A 22942-nucleotide genomic window follows, 5' to 3' on the forward strand; every position below is an offset into this window, starting at 1 on the left:
TGAAGCAAGTGAAAATGTACAGTTAATGAAATGCTGGCAACAGGTCAGAAAATATGCACCATTGGGCAATGAAGAACTTAGTCTTTAATATCCGCAGATCATAGAGCTTTAGCCAGTCAAATGATCTTGTGTAGATGTATGTGGCAGTTCCTTTGACATATCACACCAGCTGACAATACTGATAAGTGCTTGTGTCCTCACCATCTTGAATGCATCACCATTCATCTGGGTGCTGATCACAGTTGACAACTTGATAATATCTGCCCAGGGTGCAGCTGCAACTGAGTAACAGACTCGGATGTTCCTCTCTCCTTCACACCTGCCTTGATAATCAGCCTGAATTTATTGATTGATATTCCTGACTTAGCTTGTACTTAGTATAGTGTAATTTGCTATTCCCCGTGTGTGCAATTTTGGACAGGAATAGGTAAGGCAGGTAGACTTTAATGGTGCCTGCAGTCCTCTGATCACTGGTTTTATTATTTTATTATTTTGTGAAAGATAAGTGCTTTGTCAGACCACATGCTGAAACCAGAATTATTGTGTCAAATTTCAGATCAGTCTCAACTCATTCCTACTGAAAGTTACCATAATTATAACTGTACCTGTCTACTAGAGATTAGTTTTACCACGCAAACAACCTTTAGTAGTTGTGACTTTGTGGCATATGACTTATGACTTATTATGAATTATGACTATGTGGCATATTTCTCATCCTCGTTTGTGTGCATCTGTACTTGTATGTCCACACATGTATGTGCCTCTATTTGAAAGCAATTACCAAACAACATGCTTCTAATCAGCTTAGATTATGTGTGATTTTGCATAAAGCCTTCATTTTCAAAATCAACATATTGATTGAGTATTTATGCACTTAATTTTTTAGGTATTACTCCACCTCTGAATCTCCTGATGGGAGTTGCATTTGAGTGAATTTATTTTGAATGCTTGCTGTTGTTGGCTGGATTCTGTGTATGAAAGGTGCTATACAAATAAAGCTTATTATTATTTATTAATATTATTATTATTATTATTATTATCTTATTTGATAGATAAGTCAGGCCTACGGTCACAAACACTAACATTAATGTAACTAGGGATGTAACGATTACCGGTATAATGGCAAACTGCGATAAAAATGACGATAACAATTACCGTTTTCATTTCAAATGTCATAATTATCACGGTTGATTACCACAGTGTTGAATCCTTCCCAGCTTCATCCGAGCCTGCTTTTGACATACAGTAGGCCTGGTACAATGAAACAAAACTGGTACCCTACTGATTCTGTTGTCTAATTGATCGATTTAACTGCGATTGGGATTAGGCTACACCTGATTTTAAAAGGCAGAACATTTTCACCACAAAATGTGCACTGTATCATGTAGCCACTCTGCGTCTTTTTATATTTGCGTCCACATTAAATCCATTCCACTCATGTTGTCAGGAGAATACAGTAGCCTACAGTTTTATTTACACTTATTTTGGTCTCACTCATTGGATCCAAATAACAGAAATAGCAAACTCCAAGTCACGGTAGGTTAAGTTAAGCTATAAGCACATAGCCAATTAAACATCACCAAGGAAAAAGTGAACGGGACACTTTTTGAAACTATTTCAGCTTGTGTGGGCCTATCGGTGCTTTCTGAACATATTGAACACACTTTTAAAAATACCACGATAATACCGAAAACTGTGACAATTTAACCTCACGGTTATAGTGACCAAAATATTCATACTGTTACATCCCTAAATGTAACATCTTAACCTTGCCCTTGTTAACTGAAGTGTGTTATATAGTAGTCTACCTCGTTTGGTGTTTATGATGTATTCACCATTTTATAATCTTTTCTTGAATGTTGTCCAAAGAAAATTTCCTTAGCAACAAGTTTCTTCCTCCAAAAGTTTAGACATACCCTAGGAAAAGCTGTTTGAAAAATAGTTCACGACTATTTCTTAGTTTAAATGTAACCATGTTACCCTGAACAATAGGGCAATTCCATAACGCCAGTGAAATGCCTTGGCATTTGTATGATTCATTTTTTGTACATTCTTCAGCCAAAAATAGCAAATGCTCAAATTTCATGTAATCATTCACATCATACATTACCATCACATTTTATTGGTGTTATGGATGTTACAAAAAATGTCATTTTCCATGGAATTGCCCAATAACAAGAGCATCAATTATGATTCTGTTTTCGATTATGCATTTTTTATGCAGAAGAAGCCATCTAAATAATAAATTATATAGGAAATTACTTGATGGTGTAAACTCATATTGACAATGGATTAGGTACATCCAGTTACATTTTTTTACATGCACCAGCTTTGGGCTCTGTTCTGAAAAGGGGATTTTCAGGCTGTTGGCAAAATGATAACTGATTACAATCCAATTCGAACCCTGGTTCCAGCTCAATATTGCTTATGTCCTCATACCTCTTAAGAGTGAGGCTGGGTAAGATACTTACCGCTACCTAAAGTACTCCCTTTTAAAATTCTTCTTGTAGAAAACAAAAGGATTGTTATATAGAAATGGACAGTCGTCAGTCTTTTTTGTTCACTGGCTACTGACATAAAGTTTAGTTAGTAATAGCAGAATGTTCAACGGAGGTCTCTTCATTTGTTAATTTCCTGGTATTGTACGAGTAGCCCAGTTATTGGTCAGCTTCAATGACCTCACCTTCATAAGCAATGCACATAAATGGAGAGCATCAAAACTATGGTATTCCTCTTCAAGTTACATGTGTATTTTGTCATATGTATGTTCTCATTCTCTTTCAGCTTCTGGAGGGGAGCTTCACTGCCCAGGTTAGCCATGAAACGGATGGTCTTATCTTCCAGCCTATGGGGGTGAGTCTGAGCTGCTGCGTCATGTCATAGTTACTATTGCTCAAGTACATTGCTTTCTTTTGTCCATTCTCCATAACTAACGTAGAAGTTGACTGATATTCAGTACACAATTTTATCTGAAGCAAAATGGACTTCAAAAAATCAAAAAATCAAACTCTGGTCAACCAATTGTGAGTCGGTGAAGTTATTGCTGCTCCACCATGCCCACTGATTGGACAATCTTGTCTTGATCGTGACCCCTCTGACTGGGACTTGATGGCTTTGTGCAGAGTTTGAAAATGTATTTTTTTTTCCATCTGAGAAATGTTGTCTGATGGGTTCCCACAGTTGATTCTTGTATTCATTTAAATATTTATTTTCCAGTTATTCTTTATTGCTCCCATCTCATGAAATGCTGTTATTACGGTCTTTTGTGGAGAGAGTGTGAGACGGAACCATCCTTGAAAAATGTCCAGCACATTAAAGGAAAATGGATTTATGATTGCAGATTCACTGCTTTACAGGCCAGTGTATCTGTAAGGGTGTTGGTTTAATCAACCAATAAAAGATTGGTCAAGAATTCAAACTGATAAGGAGGATTCATTAAGGATTCCTCATCGATAAAATATTATCAAAACCCACCAACCCCAGGTCTGGATATGCATGCACTTAAGCATGTGTGTACATAGCTGGTGCAGTGACAGTAACCTAACTCACTGGTGTGTGTGTGTGTGTGTGTGTGTGTGTGTAACAGAAGCCTTAAAGCTGAAGTATAGAAGAAAAATGAGACAGAATTAACTTTGTCTCTTGTCTCTTGCATATTAATATCAATATTAAAAGTTAATTCAGTATATGACAAATTGCATTTTACATTGCTTACCTTCAAAGCTATACTAATTTTTCTGTTTTTGCAAATATGTTACATATTTTTGATGTTAGGGATGTATTTTGAAAAGCTCCATTTGGAACTATTTATACCCCTATTCAACTCTGCTCACAAAATGAGATTATGAAACAGGATCATTCCTTTCCTATGGGTGCTAAATGTCTTATTTTACAGGTAATTACCAGCTGGATCACATGCCCCCACCCATGATATTGTTCATTATAACACAGCTAAAACAAGTCTAGTGCCTGTAACCAGAACCAGAAGTACACACTTTGTCTTTAGATAGTGTGCAGACGGACATCTCGTAAATCACCCCAGACATGCTTTTTGGTTACAATTACAGGACTTTTAGATCATACAGGGTCTATTTCTGAATAACTTTAAAAAGATCTATGGAAAATGAAGCCAAACAAATGGCATAGTTAGGTCCACCATCAAGGTTCATTTTTCCAGTTATGATAGACCTGCCCTGGAACCCTGCCAATACCGATTTTAGCCGATTCCGATTTCATTTCTTCTAACCACTTTACAGCACATACAAAGATTTATTTTCTATCTTTAATAGAACATTTAATATAGAAATGTAATCAACTTTTCAATAATGGAATGGCTGTTAAAAAAATTTAACAGACAGATTCTTCTCCAAGTCTAACTTCAACTGCAGTAGGTATCAAACTATAATGCTTCCCAGTGTGGGACATTCACACACTACTAAATACCCTGTGTTATGGAACAAAAAATTTTTCTTCTCACATCCAACTAAAAATACAAAAACAATTTTCATGATGCATTTGAACATGCTGCCATGGAACATATGTTCATATGCATTGATGCATAAGCATTTATGGGAGGGTGAGGGACAAGTGGGAGTATTACGCAAACACAGGGGAAGAGAAGTGCTAATAGTGATTGATTAGGTACTCCGTATATGTATGAAAACAGCGCCTGTCTGTTTTGCGGTGAAAAAACTGTTAAAAGCAGGTGTAATCCAAATTCCGGTTAAATGCGTCAATTATAGAAACTTTCAGAGACAGCTGATTCAGTATTCAGAGCATAAGTTTTCTTCATTGTAGGCTACAATGTCAAAAGCAACTTTAACTTTTGTTTGCCTTTCTAATATCATGTGCTCACTTTCACGACATCCACTTCTCAATCTGCTAGACTAGGGTATTAAGTCATAGTCCTAGTCTACGTGCATCACTAAATTTTGATTCTTTTTAATGTCGCAATGGGTTAACTCCTTTCAACTGCGCTGTGGGCACGCAATTTGTGTTGTAAAGGGGGCAGGGACGGGTGTTGATGAGCGTTGTGTGTAAGTGACATCTTAGTATGCCTAAATTCCACGCAATATGGCAAAGCACAGCGTTCGCTTTCTGCGCATAGAAAAACTCGGTAGTGCTTTCTATTTACATCCAACCTTGATTGCTGGCCTTGGCTAGCTACTTCAAACTTTGCAAACTCAGCTGGGTGATGTTGTTTCAAGTGCGGCGTGCGAGTGCTTTGACTGGCATAAAATCAGCATGTCTCAGACTGACCAGCCGATCGCCGGTCATGACCGATCATGTGAAAATCGGCCAATTCCGGTTGGCTTCGGTTTGTGGTCATCATAATATTGGGTAACACTTTACGGTTAGCGTGCATGAATTATCATGAATTTATGCATTAATTGATTCACAATTTACGCATTACCTCATTCCCTTATATCTTATGAATCATCAGGAATTGAGATGAGTTCATAGTCTCTCATTCATGACCTCATGCATGAACAACACATCAACCAAAGCATTAGGTACAGTGGGTACATCATTATGATTTATGATTTATTAAGCATGATCATCATGATTACACAAATTTAAGGTTAATTGCTCATGAGTTCATCATGTCTGTGGCCCCTCAACTAACGTTGTGAATAATGACATTTGTTTAGATAACTGCACAAGTTGTGTTCGAATCAGAATTTGAGCAGTGATGACCACATTTTTGGCAGAAAAAGAAATAATCATGATCATGCTTAATAAATCATAATTCATAATGATGTGCCCGCTGTACCTAATGTTTTAAATTATGTGTTGTTCATCAACGAGGTCACGAATGACAGACTATGAACTCATGTCAATTCCTGATGATTCATGAGATATTAACCCATTTAATCCTAAAATGCCTGCTAAAAACGCCTATAGAATCCTATGGCATTCTAAACTAAATAACCTTATTTCCTGAGGGTTTTCTGAAAAAAATACTAAGAATTGTCAACGTCGACCAAAATCTTATTATCTAAGCCTCTGTAGCACCTAGAAACATGAAATAAAAAGCATGCTGCGCTACGCAGCAACCAGCGGGACATTTAATGTTGTGCAGCAACCGGCGGGAGATAGAATGTTGCGTTGTGCAGCATCCGGCGCGAATGGGTTAAGGAATGAGGTAATACATAAATTATGAATTAAAGTGTTACCTAATATTACACCATCATATCTGGAGGAAGGTGGAGTTCAATTATAGTGATGTAGAATTAATGAATAATTTTATCTCAGATGCGTTTGATTTATGACGCAAGAAATTATCGGTTATGACCATAACAGATTATCTTTATTGGATGTTTTCAAAAAGCCTGTAGTGAAACATTTGGTCTGAACAGTATGGTTTGTCTTAACTATGTGTTGTGTTTTAGGGACATTAAAGTATACAGTCATGTGCACTGAGAATTGTTTAGTACAAATAATCACATTATAGTTACTGCTGTGCTCTTCAACTATATTGTAGTTGGCTGAATGGTGAAACCAACCAACCTTACAGTTGGTACAAAGAGATAAAGATAGAGGATGGCATACTCCATTGACAGATTAGACCTATTAGTGTCCCTTTCCAGGGTGCTAATTCATGTGTCACTTAGGCTATTAATATCACATACTCATTTCCTGTGGCTTAATCTTCAGATGCAGCAGCAATGATGCTGTTTTCTAGCCTGTTTCCAAGTGCCATTGATTTCTGCTTATTGTCTAATAGCTCATTTTTGTCTTGATGTGATGCAGTCATTTACTGTATTTTAAATACAGAGCACATATTGGGAGCTTCATTTAATGTCTCTGATACTCTGGCATTGCTTGTCAGTTCTGAATAATGATCTGAATAATCAGACAGATTGAGTTTATTGGACTTTTTGACATAGCTTTTTGAGAGCCTGTACTTAAGTATCATTTTCAGGTAATTGTACTTGAGTACTAATGTTAAACAAGTTTAACATTCACAGCGAATATGTATTATCTAAAAAGATAAATTGAACAATTTTGTGTAAACATTCTATCTCAACATTAACCCTCCATCCAAATTTCAGCCTATTCATGGAGAACTACCTCAAACTGTTTGTGAGTGCTAGCAAACTTCCATGGAAACGAAGCGCAAGCCTTGGCAAACGTTTGCCTATGTACTTTTTACTTCATACATTTTCAAAAAAAGGCTTGTTACTTTTGTGTTAATGCATTTGAAGGGAGTTATCAATTATTTTTATATCATGTCATTGCGTGCCTTCCCAACATCAGGATCAATTTTAAACTAAATGGATGGGACAATAATAGTGGCACAAAAAGGGGGTAGCCTTTGCAACATATTCTGGGGCACCAAAGAAAGTGGAGTGCCAAAACAATGGTTACATGATAACAGAAAACTTCTTTCTCAAATCTAGTCCTTTATCTGGACATGTAGGCCTACAGATTACAAAATGTTGTGTCGTTTTTTGTTGACTAGTCTCATTCTGCCAGCAATCTTACCTGAAACAAAATGTTTGTTTCTCAGCAACTTTATCCTTGGCTTGGTACAAGGCAAGAAGCTCATTTGGTATTTTTAGGAACAGGGAAAAGGTGTTAAGGGATTACTGTTGTTAAAATTGAATAAACTTATCTGTTTAGGCTACAGTCTGTTCTTTTTACAGAAAGATGGTAAAATAATCCCTCAAAAAGGCTAAGATACTTTTTACTTTAATATAACCATAGAACATATAATCTGCTCTTTTTAATTGAATGAAAAACTTGAATCAGTACTTATACTTTTTTACACAAGTATCTGTACTTCTACTTGATTATGGATAGTGTGTACTTATGCCATCTCTGAAAGCGAATTATGCCTGGGTATGCTGAGCACGGTAGAATTTTGTTGGTAAATGGGAGTGTTGCACAATCCATACATCATTACCTGGCAGTGTTAGACAGAACTGCTGACATATGTTGGACAATTAGGAGCACACTCGTCCCTCTGGGCCATAATAATATACCTGTCTAGATCCTGTCAGATATCACCTACAAATAAATATCACTGTCAGGCTCCCCTTAGCCTGTCAGAAGAATTGCACACATCCAGCAGCAAAGACTGAAAGCCCAGAGCCAGCTGGTGTTCCCCTGTGTAGAGTCCTATGCCTTGTTACAATGAAGAGAAATTGGCTTGTGGAGTGTTTCTTTCTCTCTTTCTTTCTTTGAAGATATAGTTAATGTCCATAGAAGACAACATGTATGTGCTGTTAGCTAGAGCGCTCCTCACACATACCATCTGTCCCTTAATAGTCAAGAACATTTCCTTCATCGGTTCATATAGTGATTGTGAATGGTAGCAGGGATCAGGGACTGTCCTTTGTTTACCCAATTGCCCACATCAAAACCAAGTAACATTGCAAGGAAAATGTCTTACATCAGTCATCCAGGTTAGTTCATTCTACAATGTTCTACGAGTTTCCAGTATCCAGGCCTAAATTAACTTTTTGCTGTATTCATTAAAAAAAAAAAATTGTTTATATATTGTGTTGTCTTATGTTTGTTTTATATATTGTGTAGATTATCTATTTTGTATCACTATTGGTGTTAATATTATTGTGTGCAATGGAATAGCAGTGTAACAATCCATTCATCAATAGATCGATCTGATAGCAACCAATGCTGTTTCTTAGTCTTGACTCATAAACATCGAGACATGCGTGTTTACACCAGTTCCTTTCAACTTGTCTGCAATTCATCATGTTTTATTGGTGGTTGTTACTTGAGTGTGTGTGGTTGTTATTGCTTGATTGTGTTTGTATTGATGATGATTTCTTTTTGATGATCTTTGAATGAGCTAAATGGCATTTTTAAACGGAGGTTTGTGAGGAGCTTGACGAAATTTGCCACGACTACAGTGTCATTTCTATCAAGTCATTTATTCCCAGCTTACCTGTTCATGCTGCAGCAACTTGTTTGCTCTCTTGTTTCAACCCCCTACCTCGCCTCACGTCTCCTATCTTCTTAGGTTAGGAATAGCACAGGGGTGTACGCATGGATCCTTTTTGAGTCCTCCTGCATGATCCCTGCAAAGCACTCCATGACCCTGGCTAGAGATTTTGCCAAACATGTCTTTTTTGAATTTCATGAACTCTGAAATAGATGTGTTGGATATTTTGTCATGTGGAGACAGATAATGGAAATTTCAGCATTGGTCAGATAATCAGATAACTAATGAATGTCAACAGTACAGATGGTTGGATGACGAATGAGCAATGTGTCCAGATGGTGATCTTTGTGTATTATTTGAAGAACTTCACCCACCCAATTTTCTTACTGAAATACTCAACATTGTTTTTAGTATAGCTCACAAAATGTAACTGCAGCTATGATATTCACCATGTTCCGATCCAGTGTGACACACTTTTATCTGAGGATTTATCATTAGGCTACTACGCGGAAACAACAAAAATGTCATTACTTCCAGATCTTCTAATTACTCTCATGATAAACAGATATGAAATCGGGAAATCCTGGTTACAGACCAGCTATTGAAACCTTTTCCTAATCTAAAAAGAAACACTTTATAAAAATGGAAATTTACCTGGGTATTTAATGAAGATTGCCAAAGAAATTTCTGGAAAAAAGTATGGCTCTGTGTGGCTCAGTGTGGCTCTGTGATGTTTTTATCTGCCAATTGGTTATGTTCTTGTATAGCTATGAAGGCTATTATACATATATGGCTATACATATACTAAAAAAGTTTGGTGTTCCACACATTCCTGTCTCTTGCACCAAGCCATACTGGTTGTTTGATGAGATGATGAAAGGAATCTCAGCAAGGACGGAACTGGCTCTTTGAGGGGGCCTAGTTGAGCAGCTGGCAAATACATTGCTTAAGTGTCCTTTTTAAGTCCTACGTTACAAAGTTTGAACAAAGTTTCTACATTAAACGGTTGAAGCTGAATTAGACGCAGGAATTTTGTTTAGAAGAATAATAAAAAGAAGACGACGACTTTGGATGACCGAACAGTGCAGTTTCATGCACTGTAATAAGCACATTCTAAAAATGTGCTCTTCTGTCCTGTCACCTTATGCTTTATGGGTACAAATTGCATCATTTGTACCCTCTTCTTGTAACTACTATTCAAACGAAACAGCCTCCCTCCTAATATGAGACAGCTTTTCATAGCTAACAAGAGAGCATTTTACACACCTACAGTACCTCCTGCTGATGAAAAGATGTACTGAACACAGAGACCTTGTGCTTTCTGTGTTTTGTATGTATAAATGCTCCCTGGCTGATTTTTGTTTGTGTGTAATAGAAGTGGCTTAAAAGAGTGTGAAGGCCATCGCCTACACTCAGAGTATGCACAGGCAGTGAGGATAGCTTGTACTCTTTCTGTCCACTTCCACTGATATGGGCATGGTCACTCCGACAAAAAAAAATGTTCCAGTCAAATGTGCCAACCCAAAAAGACCACAGCCTTGCCATTTCTGACATTTTAGTCTGACAAAATGTGGACAGCTCATAAAAGAATATGAAACCCAACAGTTCTATGTCGTGTCTGTCACACAATGGATGTCCTTCATCTTCTTTCAGGATTCATGAGCTATATCCATTCCCTTTCTAGGTCTCGCTCAATTGCACTTTCATCAAACACATTTACAAGGGGTTACTGGAGTGTTAAATCACCTCATTTTGAGCTGTTTTCCATTGTCATGTCCGTTATCATTCAAGTCATGAAAATCCAGAAGTACTTCTGTCGGATTGAATATATATATATATATATATATATATATATATATATATATATATATATATATATATATATACACTGCTCAAAATAAATAAGGGAACACTTTTTCATAGGAGTATAGCATCAAGTCTATCAAACTTGTAAGCTATTGGTCTGGCCAGTTACGTAACAGAGGTGGTTGTGAATCAGTTTCACCTGCTTTGGTGTCATCAAAGTTAACAACAGGTGCACTAGAGGGGCAACGATGAGACGACCCCCAAAACAGGAATGGTTTTACAGGTGGTGGCAACTGATAATTTTTCCATCTTTATCCTTCTTGAGTGATTTTTCACAAGTTTCGCATTTGGGTAGGGTCAGTGTCACTACTGGTAGCATAAGCCAGTACCTGGAGCCTACAAAGGTTGCACAGGTAGTCCAACTCCTCCAGAATGGCACACCAATACGTTCCATTGCCAAGACTTCTGTGTCTCCCAGCGCAGTCTCAAAAGGAGATTCCTGGAGACAGGCAGTTGCTCTAAGAGAGCTGGGCAGTGTGGTAGAAGATCCTGTACCCAGCAGCAGGACCATTATCTGCTCCTTTGTGCAAAGAGGAACAGTAGGAGCCCTGCCAAAGCCCTACAAAATGACCTCCAGCAGGCCGCTTGTGTGAATATCTCTGACCACACTGTCAGAAACAGACTTCATGTGGGTGGCCTGAGGGCCCGATGGCCTCTAGAGGGACATGTGCTCACTGCCCAGCACTGTGGACCTCAATTGCCATTTGCCATAGAATACAAAAAAAATTGGCAGGTCCGCCATTGGCACCCTGTGCTTTTCACAGATGAGAGCAGGTTCACCCTCCCTGCTCCCTGCAACATCATTCAGCATGACCGATTTGGTGGTGGGTCAGTGATGGTCTGGGGAGGCATACCCTTGGAGGGATGCACAGACCACTATGGGCAAGACAACGGCACCTTCACTGCTCTTAGGTATCGGGATGAATCTTCAGACACATTGTCTGACCCTGTACTGGTGCAGAGGCCGCTGGGTTCCCCCTGGTGCACAACAATGGCCGGCCACATGTGGCGAGAGTGTTCAGGCAGTTCCTGGAGGATGAAGGAATTGATACCATTCACTGTCCCCCACACTCCCCTGACTTAAATCCAGTAGAACACCTCTTGGACATTGTGTTTTGGTCCATCCAACACCGGCAGGTTGCACCACAGACTGTCAAGGAGCTCAATGATGGCCGTGTCCACATCTGGGAGCAGACCCCCAGGACACCATCCGCCGTCTCATTGTCAAGCATGTGGGGTCCATACGAAATACTAAGTACCATTTTGAGTTGCTGCAATGAAATTTAGGCAAAATGGAATGGCTTGTCGCATCATTTTTTCACTTTTTTCATTGATTTTCGTGGGGGTCTTTGAATTCAGCCCTCTGTAGGTTGATCATTTTCATTACCAAAAAATAATGTGGCGTCCTTTACCCAGTACACATTACCCAGTGCATATCAGTATAGATATCCAGCATGAGTTTTTTCCCCATTGAGATCTGATTTCTGTTTTCAAAGTGTTCCTTTAATTTTTGTTTGAGCAGTGTATATATTTAGTTTTTTTTTATTTTTCAGTCTTAAGTCTTGTGTGACGAGTTGTAATTCTGCTTTTGCCTTGACTGTGCAGATGGACAAAGGTGTGAGGTTGGATATTTTAGGCTTGCATGCATTAGATGGACAGGAACAACCTGTAGATATCAGGAGGGAGAGACTTAATGCTGTGGTCAAAACAGCATATTGATTTATCATTGATTTGATCAAAAATGGAGCCTAGAGTCGAAATAAATATCATTCACGTAAGGAGGGCCTAGGTATTATGATACTGAATGCTTTTGGGCCAATTTGGGTGAAGCTACAGTAACATTGTTCTGGAACCCATTAACCTATACACGACACTTCAAATCAGAACTTGAGATTCTTCACCCATACATACGGTGGTAACTTTCCCATCAATATAGACATGCTCTTGTAAGGAAATGGCTATCTTTGCCTCCAGTGCACACCTAAAGGACTTGAGGAGTGTTCAGGGTGCAGAAAATGTGTTCTATTCCTTTAAGAGCAGTCAGTCCTTGTGCTGTTGCTAAGTTACAGGGGATATAACATGACTTCTATTTTTTTTATTTACACAGAAGAATTTGTGGATCTACCAAAAGCCAATGTGTTTAAGTCTGTCTGAGTTGTAAATGTCACACCCATCGCAGCTAGATCTGTTGCCCTTCAGCAGACAATTCTTTTTCTTTTTGTCATACTGGAAGAAATGGGATATTGCATTTCTAACCACAGTTTCAGATTCACAGAGGGGCGAGACTAAATTTGTCTCTTATTCAGATGTTAAACTGTAATCCAATTTCTCAGGGATATTTATGTGTTAAAAACTACCTTCAAGTGTAATTTCAGATCTGACGTCTTGCCTCTTCTGTCTTTTCTGTTGTCCTCAGAGATACAAGCCCGGTAGATGTGATGACATTCTGAAGTGGAAGCCCCCAAGTCATAACTCAGTTGACTTTCGTCTAAAAATCACCAAAGTTGGTGGTGAGGGGTGAGTCACAATCACAGGGGAAGCTTCCAACACTTTATGACACACACACAGCCTACTTGTCATGCTGGAGGAGTTGAACATCAGACCACACACAGAGCGTGAATGTGCTCACTTTGAAGCATGTTTCTTTTTTAAATACAAATGTATTTTTAGTCAGTGCCATCCTTAGGGTTCCTCATACTTTAGAAATCCCTTATGTGAGCTCAGTACAGAGTAACAGGTTATAAGTGATATTTGCATCAATTCAGCTATTAACATCATGAATAACATAGAGATGTTATCAAAAATAAGCAGGGAAAAAGCTACATTATATAGGACAAAAAGAGCAAAAATCAATTACCCCTTACCCTATTCACACAAGTTATGATGTGAATTGGTGTTTCTCAAAGTCACTGTGGTCCTTTCCTGCTCATGAAATCTTGGTACACTTGTATGTTTGTGTGTATGACTAGTTTAGATTGTATGTCTTCATTTTTTTGTCGGATATTTTACTTGTTGGTTTCTGGCTTTGTCAAGACCTAAGAGTGATACCAGTTTTTTTTTTTTTTTTTGCATGATCCTGTAGTTCTTCTACATGCTGCTCCATATATAACAGACCATATTCTGTCATCTTTCAGGACTATGAAATATCCCTACACATTTAAACCAACACCAGGACTTCAGTTAATTGGGCAAATCTTGTCAAGATGCTACCCGGCTAATAAGAAAAGGATCATGTATAGACACCGGAAATAAATCCATATGAACAAGACCCCAGCATGTAGTGGATTATATAAAGATTATGTTGATCATATTATATGTCAAAACAATAAGATATTTCTTCAAAATATATTTTTATAATGATTTTCGTGCCATTTTTAGGCTGCTGCCGAGAAAAAAGTTATTTGTGCAAGTAAAACTTCAGTATTTTGGGGTAGAAATTAACTACTAGTAGAGTGATATGGGAGATATTGAAAGTGGCCATTCATTTTCCCCCGGCAGTCAGTGACCTCCAAACTTTGTGTTATGTTCATTTTAGTATATCCTGCTTGCCTTCTAAGCCTGCTTGGTCTGAGGTATTTATGTGCTGCATTCGTTGATTTGAGGCATTGTAAACAATAGCAAACGTTTGCTATCTCACTTGTATGCCCTACATCAGAGACTGACTTGATATAATATAATATGGCCCATCACAACCATAGCAACTCAGCAAAGCTTGCCAACTAGCTCTGCTTCTCCACCACTCAGATTAGTTAAAATAGTTCCTTTTCAAGGTTTTTTTTCTAGTATTTCTCTCTTACCCTTTTTACACTATGATTCAAAATCCTTTTTCACTGAACATAAAGCAGTGCGGGAGGTTTTGATAGCAGGATGAGACTGTCTCTCACAGACAGGAAAAGTTAAAGAAGTGCTTGCTGTGCTGCCCACACACTGACAAGGACCCCTGCTCCACATCTTTAGATCTGGATGCCCATAACCTTATCCATTATATTCAGTAAGCTCTGAAGAAACTTCAGAGTGAAGACAAGTGCGACATGTTGCTTTGAGACTTAAAGTATGATCTTCCAATAGTGAACCGTTTAAATGTAGCTAGACACATGCTGCGAAGCTCAGTCGTTGTATTTTTGTGATACAGAATGATCCCATCTTGTATTCATTCTTCCCATAGACTTCATAATTGAATAAGATATGATTCATTAGCATGAAGCCAGCATAGTTCTGCTAACTTTCCAATGCCAGGCATCATGCTCTTTTTAATTCATGTCCTTGGAAGGCGACATGTCCTTCTGGGTCCCCTCACAGAAATAATTTGCTATCAGAAATGTCTGTAAAGAATTCTTATTCCTCTCCCTCCAGTCATTTCTGTAGCTTTCTGCCAGGTGCTGATGGCTTTTGGTTTGTAAACTGAAAACAGCTGCCCCTAGGCAGCAGACCCACTGCAGCGTTATCAGCTCCTAAGCAGGACTCAGACCCAGAGCCTTATGTCGCCTGCAGCACTTTCTCTGACACACACACACACACACACAATGCACTGCTACATACCCATCTGGCACCATCATACCTGGGTGTCCTCCCTCCCTTGCACACACACACACACACACACACACACACAGAAGCACGGTCAAATACACAGGAGAACGATGTACATGAAGCACATTAGCTATAGCCCTGAGCTACTCTATGTTTGTGCCATGGATGTATTGTTTTATGTCTGCCATTTCACATATGCCACACTTAGTCCATCTTCATGTTTTATTGCATATGTCTATGGCCATTTGTCATTTTGCCATCTTTCCAGGGAGTATACAGAACACTGTTCAGCATTCCATTGAGCAAGAGCATTCAGCCTAATGGTTAAAATGGAAGCGTTCATACATTAGCATGATTTCTAGCTGCTTGTTTGATTGGTGCACACTTTTAATTCAGAATTGGATGTTGAATCAGTGACACGTGTCAAGTCAGTGTTTCTTCTGCAGTGTTTATTCAGTGTCACCTTCAAATGTTGATAGCGCACACAAAAGAAAACATATAAAGAAAATAGTGTTATAACAGATCCTTTGTAGCTTAGTCGTGCTTTCCTACAAAGATCTTTGTTCTGGTCTAATTGCATGCCATTTTATCAAGCCATAATTATAGCAAGTGACATCACTTGCGATATCAAATTTAAAAAAACAGAATTGCAATGAGTTTCAGCAGAAGATAATGGGGGAAAATGCAAGGCCATGTATGAATCTCTGAGGCATTACCTTGAGATGGTTTAAATAACATACCGGTACATTAATAGGATAGATTGCTGCCTAAGACCGTTGAGTTTTCTTTAGAGAATATTAAGGGGTTTATCTATTGCCTATATGCTAGGTGCTTGCCTCTTAAAGCGTAACTCTGGCCAAAATGCATCCTAGGGTCTTTTTGATCCAGTGGTGTAGTCTACGTGATACGCAGGACTACGCAGTATACCCACTTAAAAAGCATCACCATCTCAGTATACCCACTTAAAATAGGCAAGGATACATATTAACATTTGGGGTTGATCACAGTATACCCACTACAGCTAACTATACTACTTCTCTGTATACCCATTACAGCTAACTAGACTACACCACTGCTATAATCATATTATGATCGCATCAAAAACACTATTTTAAAACACTAAGAAGGCTCGACACAACATGAAACTTTGCTCGAAGTATCACCAGGGTCTCTACTCATGAACTCGGCCATTGAGAACATTGTTTGTGTACACAGAGTTTACTAAAAAGAAAGGTTTTGAACAACTCACTTTAGCTGTTGTTTTTTCCGCTTGCCGCCATCTTGCCAAAACCTTTCTTTTTAGTTTCTGTGTATACATTGTGATACTTAGAGCAAAGTTTCATATTGTGTCGAGCCTTTTTAGTGTTTTGAAAAATAGCGATTTTGATGCAATCATAGTATGAAAGTATCAAAATAGTAATGCCTCTAGCACTCCCATTCAAAAGGCCATTTGACCCGAAAACGTCAATACGGTCAATCATAAAAGTGGCACTTCCGTCCTAATTATGCTTTTAATGAAAGTTTGACTCGGGTACACAAAAAGACCATTTTGGCGAGAGTTATGCTTTAAGGTTTGAAAAGTTAAGTTTCTCTACTGTGGAGCCATTCAATGTACAAATGTCCATGTCCTGTACAAAATTGCAACATCTTGCATGTCCTCACATCCTAGAACTAATTTTGGTTGCCCTATTTCTTATGGTCATTTGGAAGGAAGGGATCATTATTAAATCCCAAAAAAGCCCTTCATCACTGTTATGAAGCCTCCTGTTCTTGACTCACCACATGTGGTTAATGTGAATGTTAGGTGAACTTTGCTAACCATTCATTTCCTTACCCCCTTCTAAAGATTCACTGGAAGCCTGTGGATGGTCTTTAAAACAATGAGGGTTAGAGCTCTCTCTCAGCATCTCTCTGGAAGTGTAGGGGGGTATAATTAATGGCCAGCTGCAAAAGACCCCTGGCCCATCCCATCCGCCCCCATTCAGTGACTGTGAGGGCAAGTAGAACTGCTGATTTTCAGGCTCCCTTACTGGGAGACAACATGAGGCTGGTGCTAAGGAGCTGAATTATAGGCCACAGTTAACAGATATGACCAGTGATATGGCCCAATGTGGACTGGGGTGTATATAAAGATAAGGAAGAGAAATTGACTCTTATCTCAACCAAATTAAGTTTTTTGTTCTCTGGATTTGAGCAAATACGTTTTATTGTGGAAGATTAATGTTTCTGAAATGGGGAAGTAGAAGATGGAGAGAGGCGTATGAATCTGTAAGTGCCAAAATGGCAGTTATGTTCAAAACTGAATGATTTTTTTTCATTTGCAGGCTATTACCAGAGACTGTGGGTTTACTGTATGTCGGCAGCTATGACAGGCCCTTTGCACGGATGAGGGTAAGAAATTGCACAGCTACACCAGCACACACACACACACACACACACACACACAAACACACACACAAATTTAAAGAATGCCGAAGAAAAGCAATTAGAAGCTCTTGACTGTGATTGCAGCCTTGTTGACACTAGACACTTCTCAATTGAGAGAGTGGGTCTGGAAAAGGATCACTGACATACGACTTCCAGCAGGGGCGTAACTAGCAGTGAAATTAAACTTAAATTGGTACATTAAATTCTTACCAAATCATTTCAGAAGTGTAGCAATCTTGTAAACAAAGGTTTTAAACACAGTTGTTTACTCAATTCCAAAAGAAATACACATGCATGCTGGATTAGCGATTGTATTTGCGTGCCCGTATAGGAACATTGGAAATGGGCTTCAATGGCCTCTTGGCCAGAGGGAACTGCAGAGCAAATCCCAAATTTGCCTGAAGGTTCGTATGGGTATACCCAGGGCCCATGCTAGTGTGATTGGGCTTATCCAGCCACAGTGCAGAAGTATGTTAAATATATCATGCTGCAGCTTGTCTCATCTTCACTTCCCTACCATTGTCTTTGAAAACACTATGCTACAATATTTCTATCATGTTATGTTATGGCCTGCTTTCACGTCTACCACTAACTTAGATTGACATGGCCAACATATTTTCAGAAATGTTTTTGTTAATTATTAAAACAGAATGTTAAGTTACATATTTGTCATATTATGCCATTCCATTTCCTGATCATTTAGCTTTTTGCTCTGTAGTCTCCTTTCAGTATCAATATCAAGATATTTTTTGCAGCTTTCATATCTCATTATACTGTAAGAGGAGTAGTTAAAAGAGCATTTCACCGCTGGGAAGATGAATGTGTATTTAAATTGGGTCATTTATGTATTAGAAATGTGGAGTCATCATTAAAGTCAGTGCCTTCTTGACCGAGAAAAAAGCCAAAAATGGCCAGGAAGTAGCCTAGGCCACAAATACATTGAGGACTCATTAATGTAACATGTTGCCGTTAATAAGGATTCTAAAATGAAAACGATCATTGTTTTATGTTGCACTCAATCTTGTGGCCATATATCAAATGTCCTGTTCTTCATATGGAAGTTTTCAAAAATTGCTATTTTGCAAATGTTACCAACACATCATTATTGCCTGTTTGCACGAAAATCACATATTTGACATATTTCCATGATGCCCCGTGAATTGACAGCATCGGTTTGTATATCCAACATTTAACTAATGGCAGTTGCGGCGAAATGTGCTAGGACTACTAATATGTGCACACTCCCCGCTCCACGGAGAAAGGGATCCCCCGGCTGCCCCACCTCAAATGTAGAAATATGTGTGCGGGTTAAGATGATTATTTTTCAGTTTTTCAATGTGTGTGCTGATATGTGAGTAACCTTGGATGCTTTGGCCCCTGGCTTGGCATGCTTGACATTATTTGGCCTTTGGGGCAAACTAATGGGGAACCCCTGTCATACTCATCAAAATGTTGTCTCTGTACAATCTTGAAATTTCACAAAATTTGGAATCCAAACTATCCCAAAGCATGTGGTTGTAGTCATACATTTCAAATATAATTTTGTTCCGACGTGTCAAGTTTGAATATTTTCAGTATAAGATATTGGTCACTGAAGCAGTTAGATTGCATTGACATCATTCACAGGGTGGTACTACTGGTGATGAGTTAGAGAGTGAAATTATCCATAAAAAACTGTAGTAATTGTTGGTGCAGCTGTTGTTCGAATTATTACATGAAAACTGTGAGGGGCGATACCCACCTGGATGTGAGAAAGCTTTATATTCTTTATATAGAATATATTCTCCATATGGACCTGCTGTGACTAATTAACATTAGTTATACAGTATTAACAATAATGGATACATAACAGCCAGGTTCATGTAAAGTGAATAAGAGGAGGTTTTTCTTCAACCATACTTTTATTAGCCAATTTATAAAAAGATTTTAAAAAAATGACTGATTTTTGTACTATTAGACGATTGAGTGTCTAACCAACAGACTTGAACCTCTGTGATGAGTGTACTCTGGAAATGTCAAACATGTGTGCATGGCAAGTAAATATTTGTAATGAATCTCTCTTAGTTTGTTCAGGTTATAATGTTGCACAGGGGGTTGATATGGCATTTGGGGTTTTGTGGATGATTCAATAATTATAAGAAATGTTTGTGAGCCAGTGTGGGTCCCGGTACAGACTGTGTGTGGGCCAGAGCCAGCAGAAGGGCAGAATGAGGAAGATTTGGATGGATTAAGCACCCAGTGTGAAAGCAGCATGACAGCCAACCTCTATTTTTTTCTTACACACACACACACACACATACACACACTCACGCATGCATACATTCACAAACACAGTACAGATGGGACTTAAGCAAACCATTTCCCATTTCCCACACTCTAAGCCTGTTCTGTCATTGCTTTGCTTTATATGTTTAGTTTATAATCGTTTGCTTGTATGTGCATAGACTATGATGATGTCAAAGTTATTGGATTGACCGGTGTTTCTCTCAGTTTGATGGATGTGACTTGGCATCACAGTGTCTTGAATCTTGGAGATTTTCTGTCACATAGACATTCATAGTTCTCTCAGTTCAGTGTTTTCTGTCCTCTTTGTGTGTGTCTATGCTATGAGATTTTACAGTTGCTGCCCAGGTTGTCACTCATTTTGAAGTCATGTCTTCACAAAGAAGTGCTGTGGTGAAAGTATAGGGTCTGAGATGTAATGTTAAACAAGATCCTTGTCTCAAGAGTTGTCTGTCTCTTTGCAGGTGAACAAGGAATTGAAAAGGTATGACAACAAGATCATTGAATGCACATTCGTCAATAACAGCTGGGTGTTCATGAGGGAAAGAATAGACAAGAGTTTCCCGAACTCCTATGATACAGCAATGGGTGAGTATCTGATCAAAACACTTGTTTCAGACCAATCTCCCTTTATTTCCCTCGTTAAAGGTGCTCTAAGCGATGCCATGCGTTTTTTAGGCTAAATTATGTCACTTACTGCAAACATCACCTAATCAACCGCTAGCTGTCTGTGTCCTGAATATCTCTGTGGACAGCCTAGGCTCCAAAAACGGCAACAAAAACAACCTGGGCAAACCTAGCCCATGAAAACATAACAAACTGTTCCAGCAAATCACAGACCAGATGCGCGTTTAGGAGAGTTTCAATTGCACGGGAGAGAGGGGGAGGAAGCAGCGAGCTAGCTCTCAGTTTTGATTGAAAGTCAACAGAAGTGACGTTACCCAGCATCGCTTAGAGCACCTTTAATGTTTCAGTTCTAAACATTTGCAGTACTGCCTCCAAATACATTGTCCATCCCAGCAGTGGGAGGGCTGTAGGAAGTGTCAGTCATCACATGTGTTTTTGCTTTCTGTGTCCTGTTCTGCAGCTGTTTGCAACAGCATCCAGCACCCCGTCACAAAGGAAATCCTCCTTGAGCTTGTGGACAGGTGTGCCCAAGGACAGACACGCAAACACCCCTCTGACCCTGATGCCAAACTCATGCCCCCACCACCACCCAAGAGACCCAATATGACTGCGCCATAGCTCTCCAGTTGGGTGGAGCGAATATGGTTGCACTGTGGGGTTTGCCATAGTTCACTCCACCGTGAGAGGGACTGATCAAAACAGTTTTGTATCCATTCTTCCTTCAGAGTGATGGATGCTGACTTACCTGACCATTGTTTCCCAGCCACTAGCTGACTTAAGCTTTTATGTGAAGATTCTAAAATGAGTTTTCATTCATTGCATTCTGATCCATGTCAGAGGACAGTCCGCACCCCACCATACTGCAGTCATTGGTTGTTATCAAACATTTAATCTGTGTGATTTTATGGTTTCATTTTACTCTTATTGGTTTGTTGTTGGCATCTGTCACTATTTTCCAGAGTTGAGCAGCTTTTGATACTGATCCTGATGTTTAGATAACGGCAGCATCATGACTAAAGCAACAAGTCTGGCCTCAGTCCTGCTTCTGATCATGACATTGGAGATTACAGACCTCTGTGTTTGGTTTTTGAGCAGGTGTCAAACTCCAACTTTATCTCTCATCCTAGAAGATTGCAACACAAACTTCACATGTCTCTTTTTATTTTGAATGACAGGTGTATCATTTCCTAGTGTTTACTTATTTTTTTGAAATTACCAACCCCTCTCAGACTCATTCCTGGTTTTTGTATCAGTTAGATGTTGACTGCCATCAGTTTACTCCCTAGAATCTTCGTCTCTTAAGGCTGTTCCTCTATTTGTTTTCCTTTGAACCATTAAAATATCAGGTCAAAACAATGAACGTGGTCTTAGCTCTTTCTCTATAAACCGTTTCCCTATACTATGAGTTTCTGTCTGTGTGTGTGTGTTCATGGATCCGTGGATTTCTAATGACCAAGGCACGGGTCACGCACTGGCATCAGTGTCCTGCAGCTTCTGGCATCACATGAGAGAAGCCTGCTCTGTATGGAGCCTCACCTTTGCACAGGTGTCGTGGCACGCACTCATATCAGCTCAGATAATATACATCCAAGTCAAGCTTCTGTTATATCTTTGTCTTATTTGAAAACAAGTTCTTAAGGATGTTGCATAGATACCCACAATATTTTAGATATAATTTGCGTTATACTGGACCGACCCCAAGCTCTTTAGGTTAAACATAGATCATAAGTTTAAGTCAAAGTCTGGGTGGGCTTCATTTTCATTTACATTCAGGTGATTTCACAATCAGGATAATGAAAGCCCTTTATTAATAAAACTGGCCGTATTGCTCATTTATTACTTATTACAGACCATAATATTTGATTTTAAATCATGGCCCTTGCTGTAACTTAGCCTACCCCTGGTAGAAGGACACAAGTTGGACACAAAATATAGCAAATAAAAATTGGATGTAGGAGCAACAAGTTCTGGAGGGATGTCAAAGAAATCATATGGTATGTTTAATTTCAAACTCAAACATCTACAGGTAAGAGGATCTTTTCTTTTTTAAGAAGACTAATATTAAGCAAGCAGCAAACCGTGTCTTTACTTGGATGCCACTATCACTTGCCTGCTGCTGCGGATTGACCTCTCACTAACATGAAAAAATGAAGGCTTTGATTTCCCATGAACTAGTGACTCAAGTTCTTCTCTAAAGCAGATCAAGGTTTTGAAGTCACCAAAAGCCTACAAATTTGGTGAAAGGAGAGCCCACTGATTCAAGTCAACTCAATCCCCAACAACAGACTTCAAAGAAAACATGTT

At 38.9% G+C, this 22942-nt stretch overlaps 1 protein-coding gene across 1 annotated transcript in view; it reads left to right on the forward strand.

Annotated features, from left to right (window-relative positions):
- The window catches only part of rngtt (RNA guanylyltransferase and 5'-phosphatase), an 89494-nt gene extending 67496 nt beyond the window's left edge, over positions 1-21998 (forward strand). Inside the window, exons 12-16 of the mRNA XM_076271849.1 lie at positions 2785-2853; positions 13191-13291; positions 17626-17692; positions 20476-20599; positions 21099-21998. Coding sequence (XP_076127964.1) covers positions 2785-2853; positions 13191-13291; positions 17626-17692; positions 20476-20599; positions 21099-21256 — 519 coding nt within the window. The 3' untranslated portion in view covers positions 21257-21998. The remainder of the gene's footprint in view (positions 1-2784; positions 2854-13190; positions 13292-17625; positions 17693-20475; positions 20600-21098) is intronic.
- Positions 21999-22942: the final 944 nt, after the last annotated feature.

The sequence above is a fragment of the Alosa pseudoharengus genome, unplaced genomic scaffold (assembly GCF_046254945.1).
Source record: "Alosa pseudoharengus isolate Yale_2024_CS ecotype anadromous, Long Island Sound unplaced genomic scaffold, YU_APseudo_1.1 YU_APseudo_1.1_scf_7, whole genome shotgun sequence".
NCBI lineage: Eukaryota > Metazoa > Chordata > Actinopteri > Clupeiformes > Clupeidae > Alosa > Alosa pseudoharengus.